This window comes from Eptatretus burgeri, chromosome 9 (assembly GCF_056783735.1).
Source record: "Eptatretus burgeri isolate ZD-2024b chromosome 9, Ebu_testis_v1, whole genome shotgun sequence".
NCBI lineage: Eukaryota > Metazoa > Chordata > Myxini > Myxiniformes > Myxinidae > Eptatretus > Eptatretus burgeri.
In genome coordinates this window covers 38,471,201-38,483,826 of record NC_140969.1, presented here as the reverse complement: position 1 = coordinate 38,483,826, position 12,626 = coordinate 38,471,201, and the positions used below count along the sequence as shown (strand labels likewise).

Genomic DNA, 12,626 nt, shown 5'->3' with positions numbered 1-12,626 from the left:
TCTACTTTTATTCTGCATTTACAAATGAAGTAACTTTTCACAGTAAATTAATTTCACTTAATCTCTGGAGGCCCTCAACTGGTGGAGGCCCCTGGGCTGCAGCCCATAAAGCCCATACCTTAATCTGGCACTGAGTATTACAATCAGTGAAGTGATGGGTGGTATTTGCTAGTCCTTATTATAATTCATGGACCATTTTATGTGTGTGATTGTCACGTTACTCCTACAGTTCTCGGCCAATCGCCTCTAGACTTGCTACATAGGATCAGCGTGACCACAATTAGTATACTGTATAGTAGTGTTTTTATCTTTGCCTCCAGGTGTGGGTTGGGGTGGGGGTGGGTATAACAATTCCCCACCCTTTACAGTGCAGTATTCCTTTCCCCCCATTTTCCAGTACTGTGAGGTGTTTTGAAGCAGTCGGTATGTTTTTCCTTCATGCATATAACCAGGGTTATTTGTTTTTCGGTATGCAGAGCCGTCAGTTGCCTCCACACCGCCCAAATATAGGTACGCATCAGAAGAACGTGTTGCATCCTTGGAAGAAGATCGCCCATAGGGTGGGAACTCTGCCAGTACTGAATACAATTTTAAGTGGTCAACACACGCAGTAATTTTTTGCAAATACAAGTAAATTAAGATGCAGAATCATACTCAAGTTAAGGTGAAAAGATTTCAAACTTGAATATTTTAATATCCTTATTTCAATGTGATTTTTTTTTTCATCAGGAAGGCTTGGTTTGACAACTTGTTTTTTTTGACATCAGCATATGTTAAAAAACCCCTTTATACAAACTCGCATGCTTTCTGCCAGATCTGAACGTCTCGAGCCAAATACGTCACGCATCTGCCACATTATTTTGCCTTTCCTGTGAATAAATGTTTCTATGGTTTTTATCTTGCCAAAACGAAGTTTTTGCAAGATATGTTAGTCAGTTTGTATGTTTTTTTTTTGTTTGTTTGTTTGTTTGTCTGTAATCACGGATAAAAAATTCTGCAGAGCACAGGTATCATTGGAAATTTTTGTAACTTCGCATATCAGAGGCCTATAAAGGTCCCTTTCAGTGCACAAAATTTTGAAGGTCAAGGTCAAAGGTCAAGGTCACTTTGTCGCAAATCAGGGGAGTCGACGAAACCCTTATTTTTTGAGTAATTTTGATCGGATCATCTTCAAACTTCATGGGAATATAGTTCATGGTCTGGCGCTCAGCTGATTAATTTTTGGTGACGATTGGCCTTGACCTTCATGGTTAGCACCTGAGGTCAAACATATTTGACCCCAAGGTCAAATTTTCACGTTTTAGGAACCATATCGTGTAGTACCTCAAATTGAACACCTCGATGAGTGCTTTCTGGATATGTCAAGCTTGAGACATTATGACATCATTTGGTGATGTTATGAGGCAAACGCATATTTTTCATGGTTACTCTGTAGAACGATTCTCATCGAAATCTCTCGTAGGCAGATATTCCTCGAGGAGTCGCTCCTGGTGGATAGCAGCTCTGTTCACCTCAGTATGACCTTAAAGAAGTCACACGTGGTCACTTTTTGGCAAGATACGGGTCACCCTGCGGGTGACATTGGTTTTTTTATTTTTTATTCTCGCTCCGACTGACTCACGACTATCCCCATGGGGAAATTGGGTTTAATGTGGCAACTCTAAACGTCAGTCTGTGCTTTCCTGTGGCTGGTATGTGACATTCTGCAAGTCTATTCATTTATCTTCACATTAATGACTGGGGTGATTAAACCTCAATTGCTCAATTATCTTTGCGAGCTGAATTACATTGCATGATACATGGCTGCTGCAAATTTGGGTTTCTTGACATTCTCTAAATTCCTGTGGCTCTGTGCTGCAGTGGCTACCTAAGGTATGGCAGGTATGGCACATGTCCTGGGCGCCACTTGTAGGAGGGACGCCACTGAGCATGACTTGGTCTCTGTCAATAAAGGAATATTGAAGTTGAAAGACGTCAGAGACGAAAAACGAATGGCTGATAAAATCTCGAGAGACGCTGGGTTAACAGCCAAGGAGGAAATGGAAAGAGTCACGAAGGGAACATTTAACCGTCTTCACAGGGAAATGGATGAAAGGTTCGCTCGTTTGCACGACACCGACGCCAAGTTTGGGTTCCTTCTCGATGTCGAGGGACTTTGTTACAGCGCCGACAGTAACAACCTAAAGAAGAAGTGTGAAAATTTGAGCGAATTGTACGGCTCTGATGTTGACGGACAGCAGCTATATGAAGAAATTTTGGATTGCATAATGTTGCTCTCAAGTCGGGCCAACATGAAAATATCAAGACCTGAAGAGCTTCTCAAATTTATTGTTCAGTATGGGGATGAGAGAGTCTTCTCCACTCTTCGCAATGCTATTGAGATAATGCTAACCATCGCAGTTTCCATCACCAGCAGTGAGAGATCATTCAGCCAGTTATAACTAATACTTTCATATTTGAGAGCCTCCATGGGTCAAGGCAGACTCTGTGATCTTGCTCTGCTGAGTGTAGAAAGAGAAGAAACTGAAAAAACGGACTTAGCACATCTGAGACCAATTTGCATCAGTGAAAGCAAGGAGGGTGCAGTTGTAATTTTCATGTAGTGCCATAATTTGTTTATTAAAAAATTAACGAGCTTGGGTTGTATTTTTCAGCTGATATTATGGTAAAGTTATCTAAAAGATGGGTGTCAGATGTTTGGACAGGGGCGCAATTTCAGTGCTTGCCATAAGCGCTATTTTCCGGAGATACGCCCCTGGTGTGCTGTGATAGTTGGTGAACACTGCAACCCGTAGACACGACAGTATCACATATTGTATTGCATCCCTTTGTCATCAGTCCACCAGAAACAAGGAAAGGTAACTATTTTATTAATGGCATTATAAAGTGCCAAAACATGTTGAATGTCAAGCAGGTAAAACACAAGCAATTACCATTTTGTTTTTGGTTGCTTCTGCTTTGGTATGCAGTACAAGGCTGTAGGGTAGCATCATTAGCTGAGGGTGTGGCTGTGCCCCTGATGCAATGCCCTCTGTAGGCGAGGGCAGAAATTTGGAATTTGTTTATGGTGCCGGCAAGACCTCACCAACTTTTTGCGAAGGACACCATGGGATCTTTAACGTCCACCAACTAATGCCAGCAGATGGGACGCCCAGTTTAACGTCCATCCGAGGGACGGCACACAGACTGATGAATCACCCTGCCTGTGAAACACCGGGAAGACAGTTTATACCTGGATCGAGATTTGAACACAAGCGAGATGGCTTAGAAGCTCATGTGCATACCTCTAGTTGAGTCCATCCTGTCAGCCTTTCGGTTGCTGTAAAGTATTAGGCTGTCAGCACTCAGAGATAGGATCCAAACATTAAGTGACAAAAATTGATAAGATTTGGCTGTTAAAGAAAAAAAATCCATGAGTACGTATTATGTAAAAAGCTGGAGAGTTCTGATAAACGTTTGAACTTTCTGACATTTCTACAGATATCAGAGCATCACACACTCATATGTATAGCTTGTTTGATAAGGTAGGTAAACCCTTGTTGCATTGCTGTCATTGGCATATAGTGGGGTAACTTAGCTAAATATAACATAACAATTGTGCATTTTGCGAGGAAAGCACCAAATTTGGCACACTAGTAGCCTATCATATTATGAACAGATTTGGATATTGGGCCATCTCAAATTAAGCCGCTGATGGCTGTGGCAGCCATTTTCCACTGCCATCAAAACTTTTGAGATGGCCCAAAATCCAAATATGTTCATAATATGTTAGGCTACGAGTGTGCCAAATTTGGTGCTTTCCTCACAAAATGCACAATTGTTATGCTAAGTTGCCCCCACTAATAGGGTCAATTCCCATGGTTGCTTTGCAGAATTTTCCACTCCCAGAAACAGTGGAAACCAACCTAATGCTAGCTCTTCATCATTGGAACAGTTTACAACTTGTTTTAACTTTCTGGTAGTCTGTTAACATGATGGACCTTCATTATGTTATGAACCTTAATAAATGACAGGTGAATTAAAAAATAAACATTTTATCATAGACCAAGACATTATCTGTGCAAGTGTGAACTTTTTTTATATACATACAATTTGACTTCCTGTCATTTCTTTGTTTTTTTACTGATATAGTTTTCCTTTTCAGGGTTTGGTGTTGTTATCGTGGTATTTGTTCCTTGAGATTTATAGCTCCGTAGCTCAATTATGCCATTGACATCGAAGCAGAAGACAAAAGTAGTGGCTCTGTGGTATGAGACGAAATCGTATGAAGACACCTGCTGGAGGTTCTGCTGGGAATACGACCTCAGAACACGTAATGGAACCACAATTTGTGGGTCCTTCAATGTACTGTAAAACATTTTGTGCACAACCAGAGCAAGGGCAACAGTGGCAGGCCAGCATCAGTAACCAAGAGCCAAGCCAACATCGATGCCGTGTGGGATTCTGCAGTGGACAGTCCTAAGAATTCCCACCGCCGATGCTCCTGGGAGCTGGGCATCAAACCAACATCAGTCTGGCATATCCTCACTGAGGAACTGAAGCTTTTCCCATACATCATCTCCATTAGACATAAACTGAGTCAAGATGGCATTAGAAGGAGACTTGGTATGTGCAATTGGCTCAGTGACAGGATGGAGCCCTCTTGACGACTGGTTCTGTTTGTGGGGGGGGGGGGTGCCAAGGGCTCTGTCTACACCAACTGCTCTGCCACACTGGATGATCTGAAGCTGGAGGTGTCAAACTACCTCCAGGCAGTGCCACATGAGACCTACAGGAAAGGTGGACAGAACTTTGGAGTCAGGATCAATGCCTGTCTGAACCACGGATGGATGCACATCAGGTCAGGTCAGGTATGGGAGGTGCGCCAGAGCAGCACGTCGCTGCGTCCAATTTCTGCCTGTACTCCAGGGGCCTCCGTCTGGCCATTGGACACAAAGTCTGACCAGCGATAGCCAAGGATTCTCCGAAGAGACCTGGTACCAAAGGAATTAAGTCTCCATCTCAGATCCTTGGTCAGAGTCCAAGTCTCACATCCAGAGAGCAAGACTGGAAGCACCAAGGACATGAAGAATCGGACTTTCGTCCTCCCGCACAGGTACCGGCAGCGCCACACCCCATGATCCAGTGAATCCATGACTCCCCAGGCCCGATCCAGACATCTATTGACCTCTGACTCACAGCCAGCAGAGACATGAATATCACTGCCAAGATAAGTGAATCTCTCCATGACCTCAACATCCTCACCACAAACAGGCACAGACAGGACAGCAGCATCCAAGATGTCATTGAAAGCCTGGATCTTAGTTTTGACCCAGGAATCCCGTAATCCCAGCGACTCTGACTCCTCATTCAGCACCTCGAGGGCCCCCAAAAGGATATCTAAAGTCTCCGCAAAGATGACTGCATTATCTGTGAAATCAAGGTCAGAGATTTTGACATTCCCAAACGACGCACCGCAGCTTGATCTCTCTGACATCCTCCCTAAAATCCAGTCCATACAAGTGCTAAAAAGTGTGGGGGCCAGTACACACCCCTGATGAACTCCAGTAACAACTGGAAATAAGTCAGAGATGTACCACCACATCTGACAGTACTCCCAGTACCAGATAAGAGTAGAGTTCAGACATCAGATCGATCAGTTGAGGTGGCACCCCACAAAGACCAAGAATCCTCCAGAGGACATCCCGATTCACTGAATCGAACGCTTTCCAGTGATCAACAGAGCAAGTTTGCTCGTCGGACCCCTATCCTGGAACGGCCATTGCGTACAGATATTTAAAATAAATAAGAATGTTTCAGGCAGCTTTCCAACACCAGATATTTAAGTAAATGATAACTTCATTTTAAATCATTCGAATATGACAGTAAAAAACACTGAACCGTGCTTTGTCACAGGAGTCCACACACATTCACCACAAAAAGGGAAGTGAAACTTTCCCACCACCACAAGCGGAGATTACTCAAAACATGGGTGGAACATGTATGCATAAAGTGTACAATTAAACTTGTTTCCATCACAACCATCACAAGATGCATACAGGCTTCCCACCAGACAAGCAAAAAAATGTAAAGTATAGATTTTATGCGAGAGGGAAATTGCACATCAACAAATTGTTTTCCAGCACTCGCAGATATATTTGTTGTGAATGATTCAAAATAAACAAAAATATTTAACCCCCCCCACCCCCCTTCCCGTACATTGTTGGTTATCTCCCATTATTGCTGCAGACAGACATCTGATGTTTCATCAAGTTTTCACATTGGGTTGACTGTGCCGAATGTTGTAAATTGTTTTTTTCAAGAAGTAAAACAGGATTTATGTTTCATGTTTGGGGTATGTAATAAAGAGTACATTGCCAAAAAATGAAAAATATATCTGCAGGAAATGTCTTTGCATGAACCCTCTAGAAGTAAAAAACGATACAAATTTGTGATAATTTGAATATTGTTGGGATGAATCTCTGAAGTTTTCTTTGCTTTAGCATACAGCACATTGCAATACCGGACAAGTGGAATTATTTTTATGAAAGTACATCGATTTTTTTTTCACGGTGAGAGGAAGAAAGATTTTTTTTATAATACCAGTTAAATGTTGAGGAAGGAAAAATTTTAATATTATTCTTATCTTTGGATTTCCAAACAAGAATATTGACAAAACTAAAATTAAATTGTAATATCATCAGTATTAACATGACTTAAGTTTGCTCATTTTCTCGTCATTTCCTGATTTTTAACTTCTGAGAGGGATGTTGGTCATTGTGGCAAAATGTCTTTTTATATTTATTAATTTCCTATTTAATTTCTTGTGTTGAAGTTAAATGCTGTGTAAAAGTGATCCAGAGTTTGTTTCTTCCTGTAGTGTTTCAATGACAACAATAAACAGCATGACCATGAATTTTATTGCATTTCTCCTTCAAGGCAGAGCAAGCATTTCACCATCGAGCACCATTGCTTAGACACCAACCTGTTCTTAATGACAGGAAAGGAAAACCATGTTTGTTAAATCCCCTGAAAAAAATGCCCTGAAATAACAAGTCAAAACAGCGAAGCTTTGGTTAAACTTGAATGTGAGTTAACAGGAGTAGAAGTAACTATTCGGTACTTGCTTCAGAAACTTCCACATCTTCACCCGTCTTTTCACCATCTCTGAAATATTCTGTTACAACTTTTATTTTCTTCCTCGTCTCAACTGCAACACAATGCATATTGTTCATTATTGAAAAAAAAATGTAATTCTTATCACAAAAATATAATCGTAAGTATTTGCTCGTTATACACATTGTAAACTGTGGTTCCTGTCCACACATCAGTCTGGCTCCCATTTACGATGGCCGCTTCCCAAGCTGTGTTTGAAAAGCAACTGAGTGGAATTTTACAATTATGTTTCACTTTTCTTGATGCAAAATTGTCAGACATTTTACTTTGTTTAGTGTAATCTTTAAAATGAACATGAAAATGCATTTATTCAATTAATACAGATATTCATGGAGTAACACAATTTAAAATAGCTATACTTTTCCCTCTTTTTATACAAATCCAACCCCTGCCACCCGATGTTGCACCACCGTTTTGTGATGTGTAGGATAAGTAGCTCAGAGCTTTGGCTCTGAGTGAAACAAAGAGTGTAACACAATTACCCTTTTTAAAATCCATGAAATAATTTAAATTGAGAGAATAACTTTAACTTTTCCCATTACTCGGGACGGGTACTTTTGCTGGTTCAGTGTAAAATACAGTTTCAGAAATATTTCATAGATATTGGATGACAACAACTTATTGCAAGTTAATACTGCATGTGAATTCATCATTTTTTTGTCTCATAGGCACTAGTGTTCTTCATGAAAGTTTCATTGTATTCTTTGTCTAAACAAATGTTAAACTTACTGATAGGTTCACGTGCTGGAGGCGGTGCCTGAATCACTTCACTTCTGGAAATTAGAAACACATGATGATCAAGTTAGAATTGAGTATTTCACACCATCAAGTAATGTTAAATGAAAATTATTCTAAAATCCTTACTGTGTCTTGCGTATTTCTGTGGAAGAATGGTTGTGGGTTTGGAAAGGGACGGTGGGGTTGGGTGAACAGAGAATAGGCAAAGTTACTCTCAATTTCAACTCTTAAATGCACTTTAAAGATCTCTGTTAATCTATTGAGAAATATAAAAGCACAACAGTAACCTTTGTATATCAAATGTAACAAGAACTCTGGTAAAATTTGATTTTGACTTGATTAACTGAAATTATTTTTCTTCATTCAGAGGATGATTCAAATTAATTATCATTTTAGTTTTGCAACACCGGAGATGTAACTGTATCGAGACATGAATATTCTATGAACAAGATAACAATCATCCTACAACCCACCCCTCCCCTCACTTAGTGCTTGCACTTGTATTATCTCAATTCTGTTTATCTTTCAGAATTTTATCCATTTGAAAGTACAGTTCTTACAAAGACTAAAAAGTCTTCATTCAAAGTATGGTACTTACGATTATTTGAGCCCCCTGTTCCTTCAAAATCTAAGATTAATTCTTGAGACCCTGAACCTGCTCCTCGAAACCCTGAACCTGCTCCTCCAGTTCCTGATTGCATTCCTCCAGAATATGAAGATGAGGATGATGATATTCCAACTCTGGTGAAAAGATAGTATAATAATATAATGGTGAGAAAGGCTTTCATTATCTTCAAATCAACAGAGAGTGATTTACACTCCATGTACTTGTGAGTTTTTTATTTATTTATTTATGCACACATTAAAATACACATTTAAAAATGCCTTTTTTATTATTCACAATTGACCCTCACATTGCATATCGAGCAATGCTACATAATAGGTTAAGTTACCCGCTGCCTCCTCCATCCAGCAAACGGCGATATGTTTCAATCTCAGCTTCAAGCTTCATCTTTTCATCCAGCAGTTTGGCGTAATCATGTTTCTTGGTGTTGATTTCCATGCGTGCATTTTCAAGGTCTCTCTCAACCTTTTCCAACTTCTTGAGATACGATTCCAGTTCTTGTTGTTTTCTGAATTGTGTCTCGTCCAGCGTGTCTTCCAAAGAGGCAATCTAGAATAGGTAACGCACTGTAAGTTTATTTTCTGTAAGGACAATAAGTGCCACATCAAACAGATACTTGGGATTTACTTCTTCAGCTCACCTGGCCTTGCAAAGTTCCCAGCTCAGTCTGCAGGGACTGCATGTTTTGTCTAATCACAGTAACCTCATTCTTTGCAGATGCTGCAGCTTGGTCCTGTTGGACTGCAACCTTCTGCACCTGCTCAACCTGAAACAACATTTCAAGGTAATCAAGGGGGCAATGTCATAAATAGCACACGTATTGTTATATTTATGACATGTCAATGTCATAAAAAGCATGATGTTGTGATTACAATTACAAGTACGTTGTTTTCACAATGTCTAACTTTTGATATTGTGTCGAACTTTTGACAAAAACCGACCTGTTGTTGAAAAGCTTGTTCAGCTTCAGCCCTGTTATTGGCTATCGTGGTTTCATATCTCTTTCTCATGTCGTCCAATATCTGCTTAATATCTGGACCTTGTTTGGCATCAACCTCCACAGACATGTTGGAACCAGAAATCTGCGCCTTCAATGCTGCAACTTCCTAAAGGGGTGAAAGTTGAAGGAGTTTAATGATATACAGTATATCCAAATATATTCCTGGTAAAGTTGTATTTTTAAGTAATTAAAATGTCATATTCCTATGGCTACACATATATAATGTTATAATAAGAGTTACGAGTTAATAGTTTTTGTATTTCTCAATAACCATGTTATCTGACTATACAAATTGTGTTGAGCATTTATTCTGTGCTGACATTCTTTACTCCCTTTTACATGCCTTTTTTATTATTCACAATTGACCCTCACATTGCATGTCGAGCAATGCTACATAATGCTACATTTGCTACATTTGCTACATAGCATTATGCTACATAATGCTACAATGCTACATTTGGACCACCAGGAAATATCACCACTTGCTTCAATGAGTTAATATTTACTTACTTCATGGCTTTTGGAATATTTCTGATGAACAAAAAATAATTAAAACCTCCGCATGTATTTGAAGCTCTTCTGGACAATCTCAAACGATTATTGTTCATGGACAAACTTGAAACACAAAACGCTTTCTAACTTTGTCCTGCTCTGTAAAACAATCTATGTTTGGTGACGAAGTGTTTCAAACCTCTGCATGGTTTTTCTTCATGAAGTTCAACTCATCCTGCAGTAACTCCAGCTCTCCCTCCATTGATGAAGATGCCATCATGTACTCCTCGTGCAGGCCGTGCAAGTTGTCGATATCAGCTTCCACAGAAGAACGCAAAGCAAGCTCGTTCTCCCACCTGCAATCAACGGAACATTTTGATTTCATTGTTCATAAGAAATTTAATTCCATGAATGTACTGGTTGATCCAGTGAAGGGGAAGATATGAAGAGAAATTCAAGACGATACTCGAGGTCTCATTGCACTCATATTCTCACAATTTTTTTTGGTTTGTTTTACAACTGAATCCCAACCAACATTAACAGATGGTATCTAAGAATCAATGCAGTCTGCATACATATCCAGCGCCTCAATTCAATTTGAGCGCAATTCAACTCTGGCAAAAGGAATCTGCAGAAGATGATACTTAGCATATGTGTTCAATATATTATCGAGGATTGTTGTTCATGCCAGTGGGTCCTGCGCGACATCGACACTCTTACTTGGTTTTAAAGTCGTCCGCTGCCAGCCTTGCATTGTCGATCTCCAGGCTGATTTGGGCATTCTCCATTATCTGGCTAAGAATCTACACACACACACACACACACACACACACACACACACACACACACACACACACACACACACACACACACACACACACACACACACACACACACACACACACACACACACACACACACACACCCACACACACACACACACACACACACACACACACACACACACACACACACACACACGCAAGTACATGATTATATGTTTATAAACTTAGTTTTAAACATTCATTTTTCATCACCAGGCAAGCAGCAATGGATAAAATATACACACCTTGGCTCGTAGGTCTGCGATGATCCCATAGTACGACTCATAATCTGCATCTTGTGAACCTTTACCTTTCACCAGTTCCTTGATCTTGAGTTCTAGTTCTTGATTTGTTTTCTCCAGCATGGCAACCTTATTCATGAAGTTGGCGAGACGGTCATTCAGGGATTGCATGGCTTGCTTTTCATTACCTTGCAAACTTCCTGAAGACATGCTGCCTGAAGACATGATGCCTGAAAAGCTTATGCCTCCGAAGCCACGATTTGAGTTGAAAGAAGCTTGGCCTCGGTTTCCTCCAAAACCTGTGCTGAGGCTTTGTGTTGAATAAGTAGACTTGGACCGTTGTGAGCTCATATTGACTGCTGAGAAGGAAGATAAACGAGGTAATCCTGATATCGCTTCACTGGAAGTTCTGGTGTTCTCCTCACGAAGATGTTGCCTTTATATACAGCCCCAGTAAGATAACCTTTCATTTGGATTTCATCCAACACCAAATTATTGCCTCAAGGCAATCTCTGTCATAGTTATAAATAATGAGAATTCTTTCACCTTTCTCTACACGTTGAAATGCTATTGGTGGGTGTTGTCCTTGCCATACTAAGAAACTCCCTTCTCTCGTTCTCACTTTGGGAAAATAATTATTTGGTTAATTATTTTAAACAAATTATTAATTTTATTCACAGGAATCTACCAATATAAACCACAATGTGTTTCTGTGTATTTGTCTGTCCCCTTTTATAAGGACGATTTAAGAACGATTTTAAAGGCCAACCCTTTAACATGACTGTGTGTTTACTGCAGTCTATTTTTGAAGATTACAAAAACTCGAAAAATATTTTTCATGAAAGAGTACTTACGGCTCTTCTATTGGAAATGTAGATGGTGACATGCAACCACGAGCAAGTTATTGTCAGGTCAGGCCAGATTGGGTCAGGCCAGAATAGATCTGTGACTTGCTTTCGGTATCATGTAAATCTGTACTAACCTGTTTCACGGTCTGGTTGTCGGCAACTAAACCGTCTACCCCACCAGGTTTTCTGGTGAGGATGGTGTATGACATAGACACCCAGCAGGATTAAAAACAAAACTGGTCAAAGGGCGGAGGAGCAATTTGTGAGCCAACGGCCATCCATATCTACTGCCCAACTGTGTCTGCGGACATCCTCCTGCAGTTGGGTTTCTTCTTCTTAGGAGGTTGGTGGTAGGATTTAGACTCCGGCCACTATAAAACCCTTCTTTCCTCAAAACATACCAAAAGCAAAAACAAATCTGAAAACCCACTCAGTGGGAGTACTTCCAGTGCATCTGCCCTCCTCATGGCTGCTCACTGGATGACAGGATTGGGGCAAAGCCTATGGCACCCCCACTCTTTAATGAAAGGAGGAAACCTACGAGGTAACCTTCCCAGGTCAGATTGTGGTAATGTGTGTCGGGGTGGTGCTGAGATGTCGTCCACCAGACGGTGGTCTCCTTGGGTTAACTTGAGGTGGTCCCATTTAGTGGGTGCCTGGAATGTGCTAAACTTAAGAGAGAATGATCACCTGTCTCTGTTA

General features: G+C 40.5%; 1 protein-coding gene across 1 annotated transcript; it reads right to left on the bottom strand.

The window, feature by feature from the left end:
* Nucleotides 1-6,878: 6,878 nt before the first annotated feature.
* Nucleotides 6,879-11,502, bottom strand: LOC147019936 (keratin, type 1 cytoskeletal 11-like). The gene is made up of 10 exons (XM_085894803.1): nucleotides 11,080-11,502; nucleotides 10,731-10,813; nucleotides 10,210-10,366; nucleotides 9,460-9,624; nucleotides 9,159-9,284; nucleotides 8,847-9,067; nucleotides 8,492-8,634; nucleotides 8,020-8,035; nucleotides 7,885-7,928; nucleotides 6,879-7,189 (listed from the first exon to the last, which is right to left on the bottom strand). Exons 1-10 carry the CDS (start codon nucleotides 11,425-11,427, stop codon nucleotides 7,092-7,094), a joined length of 1,401 nt encoding a protein of 466 aa, XP_085750929.1. The 5' UTR covers nucleotides 11,428-11,502; the 3' UTR covers nucleotides 6,879-7,091.
* Nucleotides 11,503-12,626: the final 1,124 nt, after the last annotated feature.